Genomic DNA, 21780 nt, shown 5'->3' with positions numbered 1-21780 from the left:
TATTACCGTATCTATCAAATCACTGGTATGGCTAGCCTTAGTGGTAAATACCGGGGGGGTCAATATTTGGAATTTCGATCTTGGTTCGAACCCCGCTAGCACCTCTCTTTCATTTTTTATTTTATTTTAACTAATTTTTGTAAATCCTAGTTTTCATATTTTTATTAAAGCCACAATATACGATTTCGGGCAAATTTGAAGTTTTGTTATTCCAAAAATTATAACAATATTTATAATATAAATAAATAACTGTCAGGAAGGTTTTCACATTACATTTGAAGCAGAAGTAGCGAGATAAAATAAAAGAAAACACCTAATATCTTGACCGCTTTAGTGTGGTGTTCTATGGGGGATTAATACATCAAAGTTAGTTGCTCTATCTAGACAACGAACTTGGCTGATTCCAATTAGATGTAATCATGGTAATCCGAGGTGTAAGTTGGACATTGTGTAAAAATGACAAATCTATAATACATTACTGAGTTATTTTATTGTTTAAAACATTTATGTTATTGTAGAAAACAAACATATTGCCAATATTGTAAGACAACTCTCAGCACAACATTCAAATATTTAGGAATCAATACCCTTAAATTAGTAATGTTCACTGAACCGTAGCACCACTTCAAGGTCAGTGACAACATTTGAGATTTTCTTCCACTCAAATACCGAGTAAACCCACGCTTGGGGTATGAAACGAACCGGAAACGAAAGCAGAACGTATGGCGTTGGGGTAAATGGAACAGTCGGTGTGATGTTGCCCTTTTTTTTCTTGATTGAGGGAATTGTAGGTTCTAAGCGTTCCATTTACCCCCACCGTTCGATTTACCCCAATTTACCCTATCTAATGAAAAATGACATAAATAGAGGATGCTAGGATCACGAAATGCTCCTTTAACTTCTTTAAAACAATAAAAACTTTACACATTCAAAGCTTCATATTCTTTTCAAAGTCCAGAATATTTTTTTATAATCACTCTTCAAGGCAAACATTTTACTACAACCCCGTATAAAGAATTTATGACCGTCCCTGCCATTTTCTTTTCTAATGCATAATTCATTAGCCCGACACGCAGACACATTGATCATTATTTTTGTACCGTAAGAACTTCGTGGCAACATGGAAAACGTAGCCCAAACCTGAGCGCTAAGGGACCGCTCATTATTAATGCGGGAGGGGGGGAGAATGTTGAGCTTTATGGGTGAAAAATACCTACCCCCCCGATTGCGATGAATCAATTTCACGTAACCCCCCTGTTGAATCAAACAAAATCACATAACCCCCCCCCCCCCCTTCAAGCAAACTTTAATATTATTACCTTAATTCAGTCAAAGAGATTGAGATTTTGACATTTTTGGCAACAAAATAAGTTTATTGTATAAATGCGCGCAAAGCGCGCGAAAATTTTTGCCATTTTGAAGCTAAACTGATCAAATATGGTTCAAAAGTGGAATAAATTCACACGAAGCGCACAAAAAATGTGCAATTTTGTGACTAAAATGGCCAAATATAAGGTTAATTTGATCAGATCAGACGAGTGAGTGGTTTGTGTGTGTATAGACTATGCCATAGTCGAATTTTATTAAAAATATGTTATTATTAGTCATGATGAACCCATTTCGTTGAACTCAAAATTATACTGATGTTTATTAAAATTAAAGTATTCAATAGTAAAATGGTCATAATATTTTTTTTAAATATCAGATGATTAGTGACAATAAAAGTAATTGAATGCAACATTATCTTGCATAATTATAATGGCTCACTTTTGTACTTTAATACTGAACAATTCTGATTTTGGAATCTACCAGTTTATTGATAGCGAACCCCGAAAATTCGTCTATGGACTTTGAATTGTAAGCAGAACTTTACCCCCTGGACTTTGCTCTCTAAAAACACACTGTCAAGCATACTTGTTTATCAGTCCATTAACCACAATTCTTAGTCAGTGGGAGTGGTCTAGTTCGTAGACACATTTCTGATTGGACAATCGCATGATTTCGGGTGCCGTCTATCAGGCCGTAGACGACCCCACGTCATCATGAGTCTTGATAAAGCGTAACACGCTTGTAGAGGTGCGCGTACGTATCGCGCTGTATGCGTAGACTAGTGCGGAATACGCGAACGCGCTAGCAGTACGCGCAACAGAATACGTGAAGTTGTAAACAAGTTTCGTTCATTTTATAATGAGGGGAGTTTTCATGACGGTAACTTAGTTTTTGCTTTAAAAATTGTTTACAGTTATTAAAATAATATTTAACTGACTAAGAATGAGAATAAACGATAGGAATTTTTATTTTGCCTATCCTCTACCTATGATAGACGACAGGCAGGTCCAATATTTTTATCGTAGTGGATACCGGCTGCGCCGGCATCCACTACTCAAAATATTGGACCTGCCTGTCGTCTATCACACGGTAGAGGATAGGCAAAATAAAAATTCCTATCGTTTATTCTCTAAGTACTAAGCATGGACGCGCTAGATGTTTGATGAGAGATTAACTTTCGCGTCAACACAAAAGCGCCGCAAATACCGGTACCACAGACAGTTATGTACGGTGTAGTTAATGGTAATGGCGCGGGAATGGGCGACCAATCACAAGGCAGATCCATTTAAAGATGCATTACATCATGGCCAATTTTAGTTAGGCCAGAAATTGGCCTATAGAGTCCCGTGTTAAAAATCTTAACCGCAAGGCAAAGTCAGTAGTCTACTTGGGAAGCTAACAAAGAGAGGGAGTAGGGTGACTGAAAAGATCAGATGTGAAAATCTATCAATTGTGCACACATTAATTATACTAAAATGCAGCAAACCTTTTACGAGCGCGACTACCGTGATGTTGCAAATTCGGCGCTAACAACGCGTACGGCGCACAGTTCATTCATAAATTTCCACTCAGCAACAACATATCGCCTTAGCAGCCAATCAGAGACAAGTGCGTGCAACGCAGTACATACGCGATGTATCCTTACAATACGCGCTCCTTACAATGGGCAAGTGGACTACGGGGTAGTCTAGTGTGTGTAGCATGTGACGTAGGGCCTAGATTTCTTTTTTGACATTGGAGGGATGGGGTAGGAAAAAGACAAAATTTGTTGAAGTAAAGTGAATCCAGCACATTTTGGCCGTTGACTATGTTTATTGCACATATGCGCGCGAAGGCGCACGATTTTTTTGCACTATTGAAGCTAAAATGGTGAAATATGGTGCAAAATGGGAACAAGTTTGTGCGAATAAGTCATTAGACAATTATGTATGGTATGATTGTGCAAGACCTTCCAGGATATTTGGTATTATAAATAATAGTGAATGACTATTAAATTTCACATGACCCCCTATCATGTAAAATAAAACCACATAACCCCCCCTGTTTGTCAAAGTGAAAATCACATAACCCCCCGGGGCACTCACATGTTAACGGGTGGTACGGGTATGTGCGGCGGTCAAGGGTCCCTTTTTCAGGCTCTCCGGCAGTTCCTTAAGCCCCACATTTGGATCTGCTCCAGTTCTTTGAGCCTCAAACTCTGACAATTGTAGCTCTTTAAGCTCAAATTTGGAAATAATTTAGAAATTTTTAGCTAAACAGCCTATAATTTGGCCCTAATTTCAGTTCTTCAAGCCCCTATTTTGCCCGAAAATCAGTTCTTAGTTCCCAAAGTTCGGCGCGCCGCACACCCCTACCAAAATTTAAGTTGAGTGCCCCCCCGGGAACCCCCTACATTTTCCCGGCCCCCTCCCACATTAATAATGAGCGGTCCCTAATTTTCAATTTTTTGATTGAAATGTTTTTTAAATTTTTTTTTAATTGGACATCTTGGCGTGTCTTAACTACGGGGAGCCGCACGGTAGACTGGGGATTTGGATTAATTTTTGGATATTGAGAAATTGTGGTGCTCCATTTGAAAAGCGGAATGTAGCAATCGCTGCTCGCATCGACAAAATGGCGATACCCTTGGAAGGAAAACTTTCGCTTCGGTGGGTACTACAAGGTGCAGGAATTGCCCTAATTCCTCTATTTACTTATCTTCTACAGTCGTCATATCCAGTGTTAGCAGAATGGTTAAGCAACAGCTTCTATGTGCTGCTTGTTGCTTTCGTTGCCATGAATTATGCTGTCCTATTTGTCGTACTCAGACACCGTAGACTTCATCAACAGGTAAGTTCCTATAGTAAGAATTCCAATTGAATGAACGCAGCTTTCAACAGCTGTACTCGATCCAACCGCGATTGTATATCGCGTATTTCAAACTACAACGCGAACGCACGACCTTGGATACAATGCTAACCAATCACGAGTGCGTTGGCATGGTTCCGCGTTACTCACGCACAGTCGCACACGCTGGCGTACATCGCACAGTGTACGCAAATGTTCGTCACGCTATTAAAAGCTGCGTTCATTCAATTGGAATAAGCCCAATCGGCATTGGAAGTTTGCAATGCATTGTGGGACAGTTTTTGCAGTTTTAGGACACTTTGTCCTTTGACCTATCGGGAAAATTGCTGTAATTATTAATAATTTATTTATTATTGTCATAAAAGTTATCATTAAAAATATTTAAATAATTAATTCATTTAATAATAATGTTTTTAAGTTTGTTTTTATTCTAGTAACACGTTTTAAATTATATTTTATGCGCACAAAACCCGAATTTTCTGAATTTTCCAGATAGGTCAAAGGGCAAAGTGTCCTAAAAAAACCGGAAGTTACAATAGCGATTTGGCTTATTCCCACTATAGCTCGTTCACGTAGCGTTTTCGTTGTCCCACTGGCCTACTACGTAGATTGCCTGGCGATCGGAGTGAGTGTTATCGTCAGAGCACCTCGGACTACGTAGATTCCCGGTCCCCGCACTCTGCACATCCGCGGGTATTCATGCTTGTCGGTGAACTTTAAAAACACCCCTTTTGCATCTCATTTGGGTGTTTTAGGGGAAAACACCCTTTTTTAGCGATTTGCGAATTATTTACCCTTCGACAATACCCCTATTTTCGCTCAAATGTGAACGATATTTCTAATATACCCTTTTCTGGCAGAAACGCGTAGGCTGCTTGATTAAAATACCCTTTTTTTTTCAATTTTGCGAACATGTGGTTTAAAAAACACCCCTTTTTTGTGTGTTTCATGAATCGCGTTTTTTCATCTGAAAACACCCCTTATTTCGCGAAATTTTCGACGAGCATGAATACCCGAGGATGCGCGGAGTGCGGGGACCGGGCGTAGATTGCCTGGCGATCGGAGTGTTATCGTCAGAGCACCTCGGACTAGTAAGTTCCAGTAACTGTAACTCGGTAGCTTTATTTAACACTATAGGTCACCCCGGTCATCCGGGTACTTATTTTACATGACTCTACAGTCGGCTACATTTACGCTTTTTAACCCACATTAGATCGTGCAGCTGAGCGACTACTTGAAGACTTGTAGCAGAGCTCATTTGGTTGTTAACGTTCTGTTTTGACCTCGAATCGAGCAAATTTCTCGGCCGATTTCGGTAAAATAAAGGTTAAATACTTGGCGAAAATTGCATTTTATGTGAAGCTGAACACATGAACATGTATTGTAGAGGAGAGTCTTTATTTTTGTTGTTGGCTGGAGGCCCCATGTCGAGAAGTTATAGAAATGGTAGTATTTTGGCCGATTTGAAAAGGGACAAACCACAGAAAACTACAAATTTGACTTCTGAATCGGATTTGTTGTCAACGGAGGTCAACGGCTTGTGACGTCACTCCGGGGTCACCTATAGGCAAAATATTAAATTCTCGATCATGAGGGCAAACTTGGGTACGCACCCAGACAAACGAGAACCTAGACCAATGACTTTGCTTCGCGTAGTGAAGTCAACACTGCAGCCATAGCAACAATTTTGACAAGGACGCAAGCCAGACGCAAAATAAGCGGACATGTTCGTGTCTACGGAACATGTTGCATTTGACGCGGGCGATAACCGCGCAGTAACCATGCAAACGAGCGCGTCAGAATGTACGCAATATTTCTCCGCGCCTAGTAACCCCGTCAATCCGTCAATATCATCTTGGATACGCATGTACGGGGCTTCACCTCCCGCTGTGGTAAGGGATGGGCAGTCATAGGTCTAGGTGGTACAATGTAGCCTATGTCTATGGGTACGCACAGATATTTGCGTCAAGCGTACTACGCAAAGACCTGCGCTTACAGCGGAAACACATCTTTTGAGAATTGACCAATCACACGATCGTTGCTAGGCAAGGTCAAGGTCAAGGCGCGATCGTGTTATTCTATGAAAAGTGCGCTGACGCAGAAGGTTCATCCTCTCATGATCGAGAATTGGTTATTTTGCCTATAGACTGTGGAACTCAGTCTTCCATGATAGTCGTCATTTATCATTTGGTCGTTATATGACTATCAGGGAAAGACAGAGTGGTTAGGCAACATACACGGAGGTGCACCCTTTTTTCCGTGTTGGTTACCGGTTCTTAATTCATCTTCGTTAGCAATTACGCACACTTACTATTGTACTGAAATTGTCTCTAGTCGTATATGAGGTGATTACGGTTTCTTCTTCTTGATTCCATATTGAAATCAGATGATTATTTCTTACACATTTAGATGAAATCGGTGAGAACACGCCAAATTTTTCACTCGCAGCAGTCGTCCATGTTTATCGCGCAATGCAATATGGGAAGTCAGGATTAGCAATTTGCATATCCATGATATGGGAAGTCGAGTCATTCCATGTCAAATCAACCAATGGGTTGGCAGGTCACCCCCTCAGATTTCGCTGAAAATCATTTCTAGCATACCTCTATGGTAATAATGAACACATGGAAAAAATTAGCACTCAACTCCAGCGGTTTGAATCGACTTGTCAAAATTCACCCAGACCCCCCTTTTTTCTCTGCGAGTCGCGTCGTTGAATTTTATCGGCGTTTTGGAACACTCATATTTTGACTTTAGGAAAAAAGATATTAAGCTGAAAATTGCTACCTAGAGTGACTTTCACCCAAATAAGCAGAATCTGGCCTTAAAAACAGTGTAGTGCTTCCACTTTAAAAGTTATGGGTCTCCCAAAACCCCTTTTCGTTTTGTCATATTTCATCGTGTACGGTTTCCAGAGCCCGCTCGTACTCTTAAATAGATATCAGAGAATGTTCAAACTTCATATTTATGCTTAATAGGCTAATATCTCTCCCCTGAAACAATAACAGACCATTGACACCTTTAATTAGGTATTGGCTTGGACCCAAAGTTTGCTCTGCAAAATGAAATCCTGAAAACACCGCCCCTACCAGTTGACCTTTGACCCTGCAGATGAAATCCGACACACTTGAAACTTACACAACACATACTTAAACATTTGATATCTACCTATACCAAATCTTAACTATGTAACTCCACCCCTTCTTGGTTAGAGTGGATTATGAAATTTAGGTATTTTGCCAAATTTTACACACATTGATATATAGGATGCTGGCTAATCTCTGTCAAAAAAGTGTGAAATTTGTGCCTTTTTGAAAAGTGGAGTTACAAAGCTAAGATTTGGTACAGATGTAGAATAAGTGTTTAAGCATTCATGGTGTAAGTTTCAAGTTTGTCGGAATTCATCTGGGTCAAAGGTCAACTGGTGGGGCGGTGTTTTCAGGATTTCATTCTGCGGAGCAAACTTTGGGTCCAAGCCACAATTTAATCAAAGGTATCAGTGGTCTGTTGTTGTTTCAGGGTTAAGATATTGGCCTATTAAGCATTTTTATGAAGTTTGAACATTCTCTGATATCTATTTAAGAGTACGAGTGGGGTCTGGAAACTGAACACGGTGAAATATGACAAAACGAATAGGGGTTTTGGGAGACCCATAACTTTTAAAGTGGAAGCACAACACTGTTTTTAAGGCCAGATTCTGCTTATTTGGGTGAAAGTCACTCTAGGTAGCAATTTTCAGCTTAATATCTTTTTCCTAAAGTCAAAATATGAGTGTTCCAAAACGCGATAAACTCAACTACGCATTTCATGCGAGAGCAAAAAGGGGGGGTCTGGGTGAAATTTCGACAAGCCGTATCTCCGAAACCGCTTGGAGTTGAGCGCTAATTTTTTCCATGTGTTCATTATTACCAAAGAGGTATGCTAGAAATGATTTTCAGCAAAATCTGAGGGGGTGACCTGCCAAGATTTTCAGCAAATTGGTTGATTTGATATGGAATGACTCAGTCAGGATTAGCATATTCATGATATTACTAATTCCACTCGGCTATAGGGGAGGTAATTGACTTGATTGACAAATCACCCAGACGGCGTAGGGTGATCCCCATTGCCGCAAAAGCATTTAGCATACAGGTTCTAGAGTCCACAGAGACCCGGAATGAACAACGTCATCACATGGCCATCAGTGTTGAATTATTTGGCAGCTTCGCCGAACACTGCGATCACGGCAAAAATATGAAACTACGAATTTGTGTTTGAACAGAAAGGATTCCGCAGATAAGGCTATTGAAACTTGATGTTGAGTTTAGCGTCCCATTTTTTTCAGCTCATATAAATGAGGCAACTGTTTCATTATTCATTATTTTCAAGGTTTCATTATCAGCGGCCTTTTACCAATGCTTACATGTACATGTGCTTTTGTTCATTCTAATTGGGTATCGCCAGTCGCAATATAATGTCACAAACACACATAAACATTTATAAAAGTATAATTATCTTGCTTTTTGTTTTTCAAGTTTTAAAACGACTATTTGTACTAACCTCTCCGTATACATGTGAGGATAGGGGGAAATGGGGGGGGGGTTGACTCATTAAATACAAAAATAACGATCATGCAGAACATTATGAAATACATTTTTGGCACCAATTTGTCAAAACTAGGTCTTTCCTAGTTAAATTATTTGCAACATCAACAATCTGGTAAAAACATTTGGCTAGGTTGATTTCTGCCGGGTGATTTATAGTCTACCCATGTATCCCAAAGGTATAATTGAAATAATTGGATAGAGCAAGGGTCAAAAACCTGTATATTTTTAATGCTAAAATATTTAGATGGATTCATCTAATAGTTCTCAAGGCTTTCTATAGTTTTTGAAGGGTTCAAATACAAAAAAAAGGGGTTTAAAAATTTTAGAACAAATTTTCTTTCTGGTTTAGTAGTAATTTGCAAAATAATGAATTATTTTCAGATTTTACATTTCAAACGCGGCACAAAATTCATTATGCGGGCGGTGGACGCTAAACTCAGAATCAAGTTTCAAGTGCCTAATGGTAAATTTAGAATCATTGTAGACTATGAAGTCATTAGATAGTCGATCTTTATGTTTTGGTGTGTTACATGTACAATGTACATGTTGTTACAAATAGGAATTTGCTCAACAAAACTCACAAACAATGTCAACAACTTCCACATGGAGTAGTTCAGGGTCATAGGTCATAAGACACACGCCCGTTGATACCTCGTGTACGTGCTCTGCGAGCATGCGATAGATGGACAAACTCTCTATGATTAGTATTATTGGGGGGGGTGTGTTATTTTGCGAAAATGAACTATTTATTTTGGGTTCCCCTTCAAAATATGGTATGACCATTGTGAAACTAGAATATGAAAAAATTTTGTAAAAAAAAGTTGCAGAACCCCCCTGTACATGCCCCTTGAAACTTTTGTGACAAGGTTTCCAAATTCGGAAGGCTTGCATATACATTAGCACAGAGCAGACGACATATGGTAATATGATAATTTGGCATCATATCAAATGATGGTGTTTGTTTATGTTTATTTACTTAAATTTAGGTGTCTTTTTGATCGAGATATATTTATTTGACCCTCTTTGTGGATAGAACTCATCAATAGAAGTATTTTGGTGGTTAAATGGTCAAAATCGGTCAAAACTTTTCAATTATGAATTTTCAAAGTTTCCCATTCTGACCGGTCATTGGAGCGAAATGAAATGACAAGGTCCAAAAATAGCAATTGGGAGCAAAATTGGCATAAGCATATGGTTGAATCCAACCAAAAGTGTCCACGGGCCAAAAATAAAAGTCCGAAATAAAAATGTCTCCACAATTTTTCCTTTTGCCCATTGATTGATGACATATTGGCCTTATAGGAACCAAAAGTGCCATTACTAATCTTGAAAAATAAATCCAGGACGTGTGATAGTAAATGTGATATCAAAACCCAATGTTACCTACGAATACCACTAGGATGCTTTCACTATCGCAATACTAATCAACCTAAAACAAATGGAATATTCCCATTAACGCTTTTTTTCGTGTAATGTAGACCACAGGGTGTCAGGAAAATGCTAGCTCAACCAGAAAATATTTGTTTTTATTTTTATAATGCGATCAATATGATCTTAGTCAATTTATGCTAGTTTATTTTTGAAAATGAAGTTTAGGTCAGTTTCTGTATTTTATTTATCAAATGAGTATGAATCAATTTACACATTGTATAAGAACGAGTAAGATATATGTTTTCAAGAATATTAGGAATTATAAGCATACACCTAACTCTTTATACAATGAAAAGGTGAAGAAACCCGGGTATTCGTAGGTAACATGAGCGATTTAACAATATCTATATTGAGTTTAGAGGTTTAAAGTTTGCTATTATGGTAATGAATTAATAAAATGGTAGTTTTAGATCTCTTTCAGATGGTACGTCCAAATGAATAAATGCTATTACCTTAGATCAAAATTTTTTTGATGCTTTTACTTTTAGCAAGATTTTGACCACTTCATTTTGATATACAAGTAGTTAATCAGCAATTTTACATAATAAATAATTGTTGAATGAATCCGTATATGGGTAATAATAGTGTCCTGGGGTAATTTTAAAGTTTTTGACAATTAATTTCCATTGGTAGCGACACTTCATTACACATGTCATGTATTATGCTGTATTCGTAAGTAACATTTCCGTATTTGTAGGTAAGGATTAGACTTTTGGTGGATATCCCAATCAAAACTTCATTTTATAAAGCACTTTGAATGTATCATTTTCTTTATGTAATGCGTTTATTGATACTTTAGACCCTATCATGTATTAATAATGTCGGTTCACAGCGGTTGAAAGAGTATTGAAGTAAGAAACAAAGGCACTAAAGTGACTTTAATTTGCTTAATTGCACACAACTCGCTTAAAACCGTTATTGCAGACTTGTGAAGTCCATCTTGGAGTCAGTTACGTCTTGTGGCCTTTCGTTTGAGGGCAACTACAATTAGCTTTATACCAGGGTCCATCATTATGTTGTCTAGATCATGAGACAATGAGAACAGTCGTTTTTCCATGGTATTCGTAGGTAACCTTAAGCTTAAAAACGTCAAAAGTTACCTTCGAATAAATCAATTTGGACACAAATTACTCAGACACCAGAAGGTCGGTAAACATTTAAAATGAAGCACACATGACAGTTGACAAATCCAAGTATTTATCCCTTCTAATCTTCTTTGAATCTGATTTTTCTTTCAAATGAGCAGACCGTCGTCTATTTCAGTACATATTTTTCAACAATTAAGCCGTATTCAGTTTTGCATGGTGGGCATGTATGTGAATTCGCAACTTTCATTGACATATGATTTGATAGCAAACATACAGGCCTTCGTTATGTACCAATATGGGCATTGGCATGAATTGCGGTGTTTCACAATACTGTCATGATGTCAAATTGTATTAAGTAGGTAACATTCGGTTACCGAAATTTACCTCTGAATACTTGCTTTTATTGTTGACATCTCAGAAATATTTAAACGCAGGCTATTGAAACTTGGTAGAAATAAAGAGTGTATTACCCTGCACTTATTGCTTAACTATTGTTTACTATTCTCTCACTTTGTGGAAATGACACAGCTTTTAACATGTATTCGGAGGTAATGCATATTTTTTACCAAACCTACCTTTGTGCCATTTAGAATTTCTGGCAGCTAAACACAATAATAAAGATGCCCGAATGCAATGCATTTCAGTATTGGACATATCAAAGCTTGTATCAATTGCGCATTTATTAGTGATTTCCATTTTTTAAGATATATCTAGTGCTATGAAAAATTGTATTCGTAGGTAATGTAAAAAAATACCACTCAAAAAATGATCACAAAAAATTCATAATTATGTACAAATATGTGAAAAATTGAACAGGCAATCTTTGAATACACGCCTTTCAGGAAATAAATTTAGATTCAATCCAATGACTTCTTTTCATAACTGATTTAGACGTTTTAAAAATACTTTAAGAAATATTTTGAAAAAATGGGTAAAAATAGCATGTTTTGAGGTCTCTGTGTCTAAGTTTTTCACAGAAGGGGTCTTATATATATATGGCATAAGCGTATGATCAAGGCGAATAAACACAATACAAAAAGCGAATGCCAATTGATTAATACTTTTAAGTTATGGCCCTGAACATGCCGTGTACACTTTTCGTTGGATTCGACCATATATTTACCTAAATATTTCTTTATTTTAACATATATATTGCAAACATGAAACAAGCATATTGTGAAAGTATCAAAGGGGTTTCTTATGAAATGGCACTTTACTAGTCAATTATTTTTTCAAACCGAGGCATTGAAATCATGCATTTAGAGAACATTTGGCAAAAATCATCCAAGATGGCCGATATGGCACAAAATCAAAATTGCACTAAGTAAGCTACAGGTGAACTTTTTTTTTCACAACCAAAAATTTCAATGTTATTGGCTTTAATATGGCCAATTAGTAGGTGTATGCAAAGAAAATCTTAAGTGTCATTGAAGGTCATTGACTCATTCACAACAATAGAGGTTATCCACTTCACTCATCATGCTCATGTGTGACTTCTATAAACAAAAGGTGCTTGTTCCCGTAGTATTCCTCATTCAAAACAATTCAATACATGACCTCGGAGTTACCTGCATGACTTTCGCGGGCTATTTTGAAACAGTTATGGTTGCACATTCAGGTACTTTTGAAAGTTCTAAACAAGGTATAGCCAGCAGCAAGTTGTAGATGGTATAGGCCTAAATATAAGAAAACGTTTAGGGTTGAAATCAGGTGAACAATTAATACATGTACATCGAATGAGCACGAAACTTCACATTTATGTTCAGAGAGGTGTCTTCTTAGCATGATTCGAAAGGAGTATGGAAATTCAAAAGGGAAGCTGGTGATTTAATTTGTAACTCGAGATCTACTTGTTCAATTTTTTAACCTTTTTACAGAGGGTATGATAGAGGTATTACTGGCAACTCTGCCAAATTACAGCTCAGTAGGCCACATTGTTCACCTGATCTTATTGACATGAATATTTTGTGCCATTCTTGAGCAGTGCTGAACTCAGCCACTGGCAATTAAGCGCACTGTGGCGATGGACCAATTTTGACTCGCACTTACAGGAAAATGAAATAAGTTATGTTGCTGTAATTTGCAAGATAGTTACAAAACATAATTGGCATTAACATCCCCAATTTTTACAGAAAAATTATGAAAAATAAAAGAATGAGCTCAATTTAGAAATGTCTGTGCAAGCAGTGCACAGTTGAGCTCCCTGCATGTCTATGGGAGTGTTCTAATCAAGTTGATGGTTCATTGGTCATCCCTACTTCTATGAAGCTTCTATGAAATATAGGCCTATATTACACGACCGGTCTATATTACATGACCATAAATGTAGTTAATAGGCCTAAGTATTCATTGTATACTTAATTTTATGCAGATTTTATGACCAAGGTGTATGCTATAAACTCTCTATCATCTACATACATGTATATAGATGACATTGCATCACACGAAGGTACAATAGAGGCAAGACCTATTGCGCTAAGAAGGTTAAGGATAGTGACGAGGCGGCGACAGCTAGCGTTTGAATGTGCATACCGCCGTGTCACTGCACATGAGCCTACCTGTTGTGTCGAAGCACCCAAGCTATCCCGAGCTTTCCAGCAGCATAAGGTCGAACCAAAGTTATACCACATAGTAACATTGTCCCATTATGGTTCGTTGTACTGGCTTGACCGGTTAACGGACTGGGGGAATAATTTACTATCCACAAGGCTTGGCAGTTTGCTATAAGGGTCCCGACGACTCGGACTAGTGCGAGCTAGTATAAAACCGATACGTGCCTTACATGGCTGCCACAGGCGACTACGTTGAAACACAAGTCTTCATAGAAGTCACTTCAGATTGACCAACCAGAGTGGGTCGGCTTATACAGCGACCAAAAGTTACCCAGTTCCTGTTCTTTGAACAGACTTTTGCAACCAGAGGGACAAGCTTTTTAGCAATGACACTGCTCCTACGAGAGTGAACCAAACGAACGAACAAATTTCTATGTATGATCCATTCAGCTTGTCTGTACTGTAGGCCTATTATATGTGCATTTTGGATCTATAATAGGCCTACTTGAGAATTCTGCTGAAGCACTGATTGGATCATTACACTTTGCTTAGCAGGTCATTCCTGCCTTTAACGACATCAACATTAAATGCAATGTCTTCCTGTATTTCTAAGCGGTGTGGTGTAATTAAGCTTGTCAAACCTTATATTCCAAAAGATACCCTCATCATGCTTGCCAATGCAATTGTTATGCCTAATTTTGATTATTGTAATACTGTTTGGTCTAACTGTTCTAACTCCCTCCAAATTCTTCACAATAGGCTTGCTCGTATTATTCTTTCCGCTGATATCAGAACACCAATTGATTACATGATGAGTACTCTTCATTGGAATAAATTAAATGATAGGTGGTTCAACTATATGGCAACACTTAACTTCAAATGCTTGAAAGGAATGGCTCCTGGTTACCTTTCCTCTCAGTTCACTTTTATGCATGATATGCACTCTATATAAAGGAACCAGGAGTCAAACCAACTTTGCTCTTTTTAAACCACCATATAATATTAATGCAGGTAAAAGAACATTTCATTCACATGCTACTAAATTGTGGAATAGCCTTCCAAATGATAGTAGATGTAATTTTAAGTCAATGAGTATTGCTCAATTTAAGCAGTTGTTTTTGATAAAACCAGTGTAATATGTCTTTTAATCTGAATTTTCATTTTTTCTCAATTGTTTACAATTTTGTGTGCCATTTATAAATAATTTATGTATTTTCTGATTTATTACTGTATGCTTCTTGTTCACAATGTAAATGCAGGGCCTCCTTGGAAATCAGTGTTTGACATTGAAGGAGCTACCCTGGGTAAAGAAAGTTTAAATAAAATAATTAATAATAATAATAGACTCAGCTTACTGTTATCGGGACTGTTTTTTTTTCAATCACTATATGCCCTCTATCAACCTACATGTATGTTAGAAGCTGTTAGATTAGATCAAATATTATAGTCTTTATTTCAGCTCACTTGTTCTCCTTCGTGACAAATGAGCACAATCCAGTTTGGAACCGAGACTAGCAATATTTAACACCGTATTAACGTACGTAAAAACGTACGCGGAAACGTACGTCCCATGTGCTGCGTTTAGAAAATCGCAATGTCTCTATTATTGAGAACACCTTTTCATGCCCAAATTTGATGAATTTTGGTCCATTATCGGACCAGCATGTTATACTGATCGTGTCGGTTTTGCGTTCAAAAACTCATCTCTTTTTCCTCAATGAATATTAGCCCAGTAAGAAGTATGTAATGTGGATTAATGAACGATGACGTTTGAGATGATGCTGGACTGATGTTATGGGCCTATAAAGAAATAAAGGGTAATGCATGATCCTTTACACGAAAATAATGTGTCCGAGGCAGTAAAAACGTAAATAATGGGTGAGGTGCAGCCGAACCCATTATTTAAACGTTTTTACTGCCGAGGACACATTATTTGCGTGTAAAGGAAAATGCTGCACCCTTTATTTCTATTAATACGCTGTAGCCAAAGCGTATGGCTATGCACATTCCAATAACACAACCTAACATTACATTCTCCCCTATAAGCAGGTATGCACATACAATAACACACCCCTGACATTCCATTCTCCCCTACATACGCAGGTGTGCTGTGCGCTGTGATGATAGAAGAACATAAAGTTAGTTGCCCTTGACACTTTATCGCTAATTAATGGTCTGTCACGTGACGCGTTTCAACAAATCAGCGCGCACGATTTTGAATAATGGGTCGTGGGGGGAATAGAATCTAATATCAAGTCATGTTTAAGTCTAAATGGAAGCAAACTTGGGTCAACAGTTTGATATGAACCTTTTAGCTGTATCCGTTGGCTTTGTGTGGCCATCAGTTGGGCGGTGGCCTTGAGGTGGGGTGGGGCAGGTTGGGTGGGGGTGGGTGAGTGTGTGTATGTATTTCCCTAATCCCTTGGGATAGGCCTACTATTTTAGTCCCAATTTGTATAGTGACATCAATCACTACGCTTAACATACCGAATTATACACATTATTCTAATCATACAATGTATTCTCCATGCACATTAGTACCCCCCCCCCATGTGGGCCCCCTCCCACGTACCTGAAGAGGGGGTCAAAAATTTAAATTTGATGTATCATCGCTTTCATAATGTGCATTATATCAATTTCAGCCATGTAGGCCATGTTATTAAAAAAAAAAAAACTTTGAAGAATGTCTCTCATGTACAAAAGTATAGGAAACTGAACATTTAAAACCACTTTTTTAGGGTGAAGGAAGCATTTTTTTTAAAAAGTCGGTTTTATGTCAAAAATGGTATTTTTTTGGATGCTAAATCTGATAAATCACCTGGGCTTATAGTACCCAATTTGCATATTTTACGGTATAATTTTGAGAAAACAAGCCATACTCTTACTTTCTAGAGTATATTCTTCTGGGCTTGTTTTCTCAAAATAACCTTATTTTAAATCCATTTGAATGTAATTTTCCCCTCAGAAATGTTGTCTCCTGGGGCTTTGGTAATCACCAGTGGCTTTGTGGACAGTTCTAATTGATAAATAGCTGGTGCTTCAAGGGGGCTTTGTCCCACTGGGCTGCTGCCCCCAAACCACTAGGTATTTTTCTACTTTTTTACACACACCTATCTCTAGGTCGTTTAAAGGTACTTGAAAATTAATTTTTGGGTACTTGAAAGCAGGGGTAGTGCTGGGTTTTCAAACAAGGGGTCAAAATTTTTGAAATTTTGTGGAACTATGGATCCAAAACAATAGAAATAAAGGGTTCAAATGACCCTTTAACAACCTCTAAATGGTAATTTTGTGCGCCAAAAGCTAAAAGAATGCGCCTATGACCCCATGGCGCAGGTTAGCGCTACCCCTGCTTGAAAGTCCTTGAAAAGTCCTTGAATTTGAAATAGAGGAGGCTATATTCATGTTTTTCTCTAAATTTGTATCTTTCTACAGATTGGTATGCAAGCCTTTTTTATAGGTCTTGTATTTGGTGTTGGGCTGATGTTCAGTGCCTGTGCCTTCCCACAGTGTGCGTTTGGCTGGTACTTATGCGTACTAAGCTTCTTCCATTTCTCAGAGTATTTTTCCACATCAATCTATAACTATGAAAGTTTAACGGTGGATTCATTTTTGCTGAATCACAGCTTGGCATATGGGTTAGCTGCAATCTCTAGTTGGTGCGAGTTTTTCGTTGAAGCATACTTTTTTCCAGGTAAGATTAAAGTAGGCATGTTCATTGACACTTTTACTTTAATATCGCGATATTGCCGGTAACATTTATCACGATAATGAGGGCCGCTTCAAAATCCTTTATGTTATCAATTTTTTCCTTTAAAAAATGTGAAAAAAAGTTCTTCTATGAACCGTTCTTTTTGTCAAGTTTTGCCAAAAATATGTGTATTATTGGTATCCAGTTCAAAAGCCTCATTGTTTTTACACATTATGTGCACGTAATCTGCAGTTTAAAAGCTGTATATATGGCTGCCGATCTGCGATGTTTAAGACAGGCAAATTTGGCTAACCATTCACCAAGCCCTTGTCTTTCCTCATTTTGACTACTGCAGCTCTGTTTGGTCAAATTTTAGTGCTTGCCACAAAAATGAGCTTCAGATTCTGCAGAATAGACTTGCCCGTATTTTACTTGCTGCAGACATAAGAACACCAGTGGACAAAATGATGAAAGACCTAGACTGGGTTAAACTTGATAGTAGGTGGGAGAATCAGTTACTTATTTTAGTTTTTAAATGTCTAAAAAACATTGCTCCACATTATTTGTCGTCTCAATTTATCTTCACCTCCTCTACTCATTCTAAGAACACTCGAAGTCAATCACATAACAAATTGGTCGTTCCAAGGTGGAAATTATCTTCTGGGCAGAGAACATTTCATTATAGAGCTGCCACTTCATGGAATAGACTTCCTTATAATCTCTGTGCCAATTTGGATTCTCTAAGCTTGAATGAGTTCAAGAATGCCTTATAATTTTGTATGCATTTTAAATTAATAAGGAACTTATTGTAGCCCTCCTCATTAATATGTTAATTTGAACTTCTTCTATATTTACATGTTTGTAAATTAATTATTCATATTCTTATAATGTTATTTGTATATGTTATCAGGGCTTCCAGGGAGACCAGTACTTTTGTATTGATGGAATTTTCCTGAATAAATAACGAATAAATAATGTGGCAAATTTAAAATTATTTTTTAGGCCACATAAAATTAATTATTCGTTTCGCGTCCACCGCCCGCCTGGGTTTTGGACCCCGCATGGATTTAAATTTTTTTTAATTTTATACAAAAGTACGATAAAATGCTGAAACATACGAAAACAAACAGAAATCAAAGTGCCGTGCAGTCCGCATGCATAAAATTCAACATTTAGCACTAAGTGATAACTGGTTCAGACCAAGAATTTAAAATGTATTTAGATGTATCAATGATTTGCAGTACTAATATAAATGTATTGTGCAAAATAAGAGGAAAGAAAGCCCGCCGGCGGATTCTTTTGGGGACGTGATTACTATAGCTGTGTTGTGTTCGCTCTGTTCGTAGTTCGTTCATAAAAAAAACCCTATAAGGGGTGTGTAGTGATAGATAGCTTTTTTATAGCCTGTGCAATGCAATGTATAAAAAAAGTTCGATCTAGGCCCTATCCATTTCTTTTTTGACTAAATGATTGATGTACTCGTATTTTTTGATGGGCTAGTAATTATGCGGGGGGGGGTGCCCAAAATTGGCTATCATCCGAGAAAAGACATGGTTCAAATTGAAGGGGAAAAAAAACAAAACCTCCCTCCCGCCTCACTTTTCAAAACCAGGTGGACGCGAAACGAATTTATTTTTTATGTGGCCTTAAGACACATTTTTGTCAAAATATCGCTGATTGAGTGATTGTCATACTATTGTATTGTGATTGCGATAATGAAAACTTATCGATATTAGCTGCTATGTAAACTATTTTAGTTTAAGAGAAAGATCTTTGGTTCATGGAAATCAACAAACTGTTCAGTAAAATTTATGTGCAGATATTAGACAAAATATTTACTGCAATTGAGTGATTTTGAAATCTAAATAATTTTCTTAATTTCAGCTATAAAACAATTTTGGGTACTCAGCATTATAGGACTCCTACTTTGTGTGGGAGGTGAAGTGATGAGGAAAGTGTCCATGCTGACAGCAGGCAGGAGTTTTAATCATTACATTCAAACCACCAAAGCAGAAGACCACAAGCTAGTTACTCATGGAGTGTACGCCTGGTCGAGGCATCCTTCCTATGTAGGCTGGTTCTACTGGAGTCTAGGAACACAAGTAAGCATTAGGCCAAAAAAAAAATTGTTGTGTTGCCCTCAACCGTCCGACCCTAAATCCTGAAAAATCAGGGGTGCAATTTTTTTTTGTTTTTTTTTTTAATGATGATTTTTATAGATTTGTTCAAAAAAAAAAGGAAATCCGACCGTCGACCCAAATTTCCCATTTTCCCACTTGAGGGCAACACAACAATATTTTTTTTGGCCTTATTGGTCTTATTTCGGTGTTATGTCTGGCGATGTCATCAGATATCTAATCGTAATGGCTGGGATTTCAAAGTTGAAGTTAGTCCATAATCAGTTAGCCCAGCATCCGATGTTGTTGTTATGATTCACTAAGGTAGACTGACAATATTATTTATACGTCCTACCCAGTCTCGTTAAGGCTTTCAGCGGGATCCCGCAAAGTGGGGCGTACCTAGTCCCATTTTTTCACATGTCTGATAGTGGCAATTAGCACCTCGTAGGTGTTCCGATAAAATCAATGGTCAATAATAGTAGTGGCAGAGAGTAGTTATTCTTGAGAGGGCACTCACCTCATTTGCATGGCAAAATTACCCGTCTCCTCTGCAGCTAATTTGGTTTCGCTCCATCGAAATCAAGCTGGTCACGGAGGAGACTACTTTCCTTTGTGTTTGTTCATTTGTGTATGGAGAGCCCTTCTTGGAGTCCGTTTGGACTCAGGCTACGCTCTCAGCTAGAGTCCCACGCTGCATTGTACTAGAAACACCTTCTCTGTGAACTCGCTAGAGCAAGGAAAATAAAAACTGGTTTCATTACTATCTGTTTTTGAGCTTTTTTGCAGGTCTGCGACCATGGTGTTCCACAACTGTCTTTTGCGTCATTAACATGTGCTGGAGTCTAGCACAGGTCAACCAAAGTCCCGGATTTTAATAAGACAATAATGATTGACACACACACCAGGAAGTTTCTCATTCAAAAGAATGAGAAAATTTAAATTCTCACCATTTTGGCCGTTTCTCATCAAAATGTCCGTTTTCTCATCCAAAACTTCCTTTAGTGTATTAAGTTAGCTTAGGCCTATTGATCCTAAATTTGCTGGTAGGGTAAAACTCGTTTTAGGGGGTGTTTAAAAAGTTGGCCACACATGCGTATAGGCCCACCTTATCATACTCGAGTGCCCCCCCCCGGTGAAATCTGAGCCTCATTTGGTCACCGTCCTAAGCGCCCTTGCCCACACGAGTCGCCCAGGAGTAGGCCCTACCCGGCATTATTAATTATTAGTGGTTAGCCTCCCTAAATACAGTCGCTTATCGTGTTGTCAATTATCGTTACTTGTGTGCATGGATATGACCCCATGTATAAGTAGGCCCCTAGTCTTAATTCACACTATAGTCTATGCCATGTCATTTACGGATACAAAGAGGATAATAATGTTGAGGGCGCCCACAAAATCTTACACCGTCTTACACAATGTTCCAAGGCAAAGTTCAGTTTAATATTTACTCATCGTAAAAATACAGACGTTTTATTATGATGATGTTGTCTGGATGGGTGGACAGTTGTCACACTGTGGAAAAACAACAACCGGGAATCCGCATTCATTTACAAATAGCATTAAATTAGTATCACATAGTGGCCTCCGTGCAGTGGAAAACCTTAATTCTTTCATCAAAAAGAAATGAAAATGACAAAAAAAACCGGATCCACCTGTACGCCTATAAAATGGGCACAGAAATTTGTCTCAAATATGAATGAATTTTAAGAAACATACGGGATATGATGAACCAATGACCTGACGCCATGATAGTAGGATCTATTAGTCGTTTTATATACAATGTATATACCGTGTTGTCATAATACCAATATTTGACATAATATATAACGAGTAATATTTAGTATTGTAAATATGCAGTTCATATGCACAAACGAACACTGATCTTTATGATATTCAGGTTGTTGTACATCTCATATAACATGTCATATAGGAGGTCATATGTGTTGATCTTCTCCTATTGTATTTGTTCATCTGTGTATGGAGAGGATTAGCGCCATTAAAACTCCATCAGTATTTGGGCGTAGTTCAGTGAACTCACCAGATTGCTATTCCAAGTACTTTGATAAATACAGATAATATGTATTAATGGGTCGAGGCGATTGCATTGAAAAACTAATAAATTATTCATAACAGTTACGT

The 21780-nt window shown here is 37.8% G+C and overlaps 1 protein-coding gene across 1 annotated transcript in view; it reads left to right on the top strand.

Moving 5' to 3' along the window:
- The first annotated feature begins 3913 nt into the window (after nucleotides 1-3913).
- The window catches only part of LOC140160486 (protein-S-isoprenylcysteine O-methyltransferase-like), a 31572-nt gene continuing 13705 nt past the window's right edge, over nucleotides 3914-21780 (top strand). Inside the window, exons 1-3 of the mRNA XM_072183721.1 lie at nucleotides 3914-4158; nucleotides 17266-17524; nucleotides 19406-19623. Coding sequence (XP_072039822.1) covers nucleotides 3943-4158; nucleotides 17266-17524; nucleotides 19406-19623 — 693 coding nt within the window. The 5' untranslated portion in view covers nucleotides 3914-3942. The remainder of the gene's footprint in view (nucleotides 4159-17265; nucleotides 17525-19405; nucleotides 19624-21780) is intronic.

Source organism: Amphiura filiformis, chromosome 9 (genome assembly GCF_039555335.1).
Source record: "Amphiura filiformis chromosome 9, Afil_fr2py, whole genome shotgun sequence".
Lineage (NCBI taxonomy): Eukaryota > Metazoa > Echinodermata > Ophiuroidea > Amphilepidida > Amphiuridae > Amphiura > Amphiura filiformis.
The sequence above is the reverse complement of the archived record's forward strand: the minus strand, read 5'-3'. Positions and strand labels throughout refer to the sequence as shown.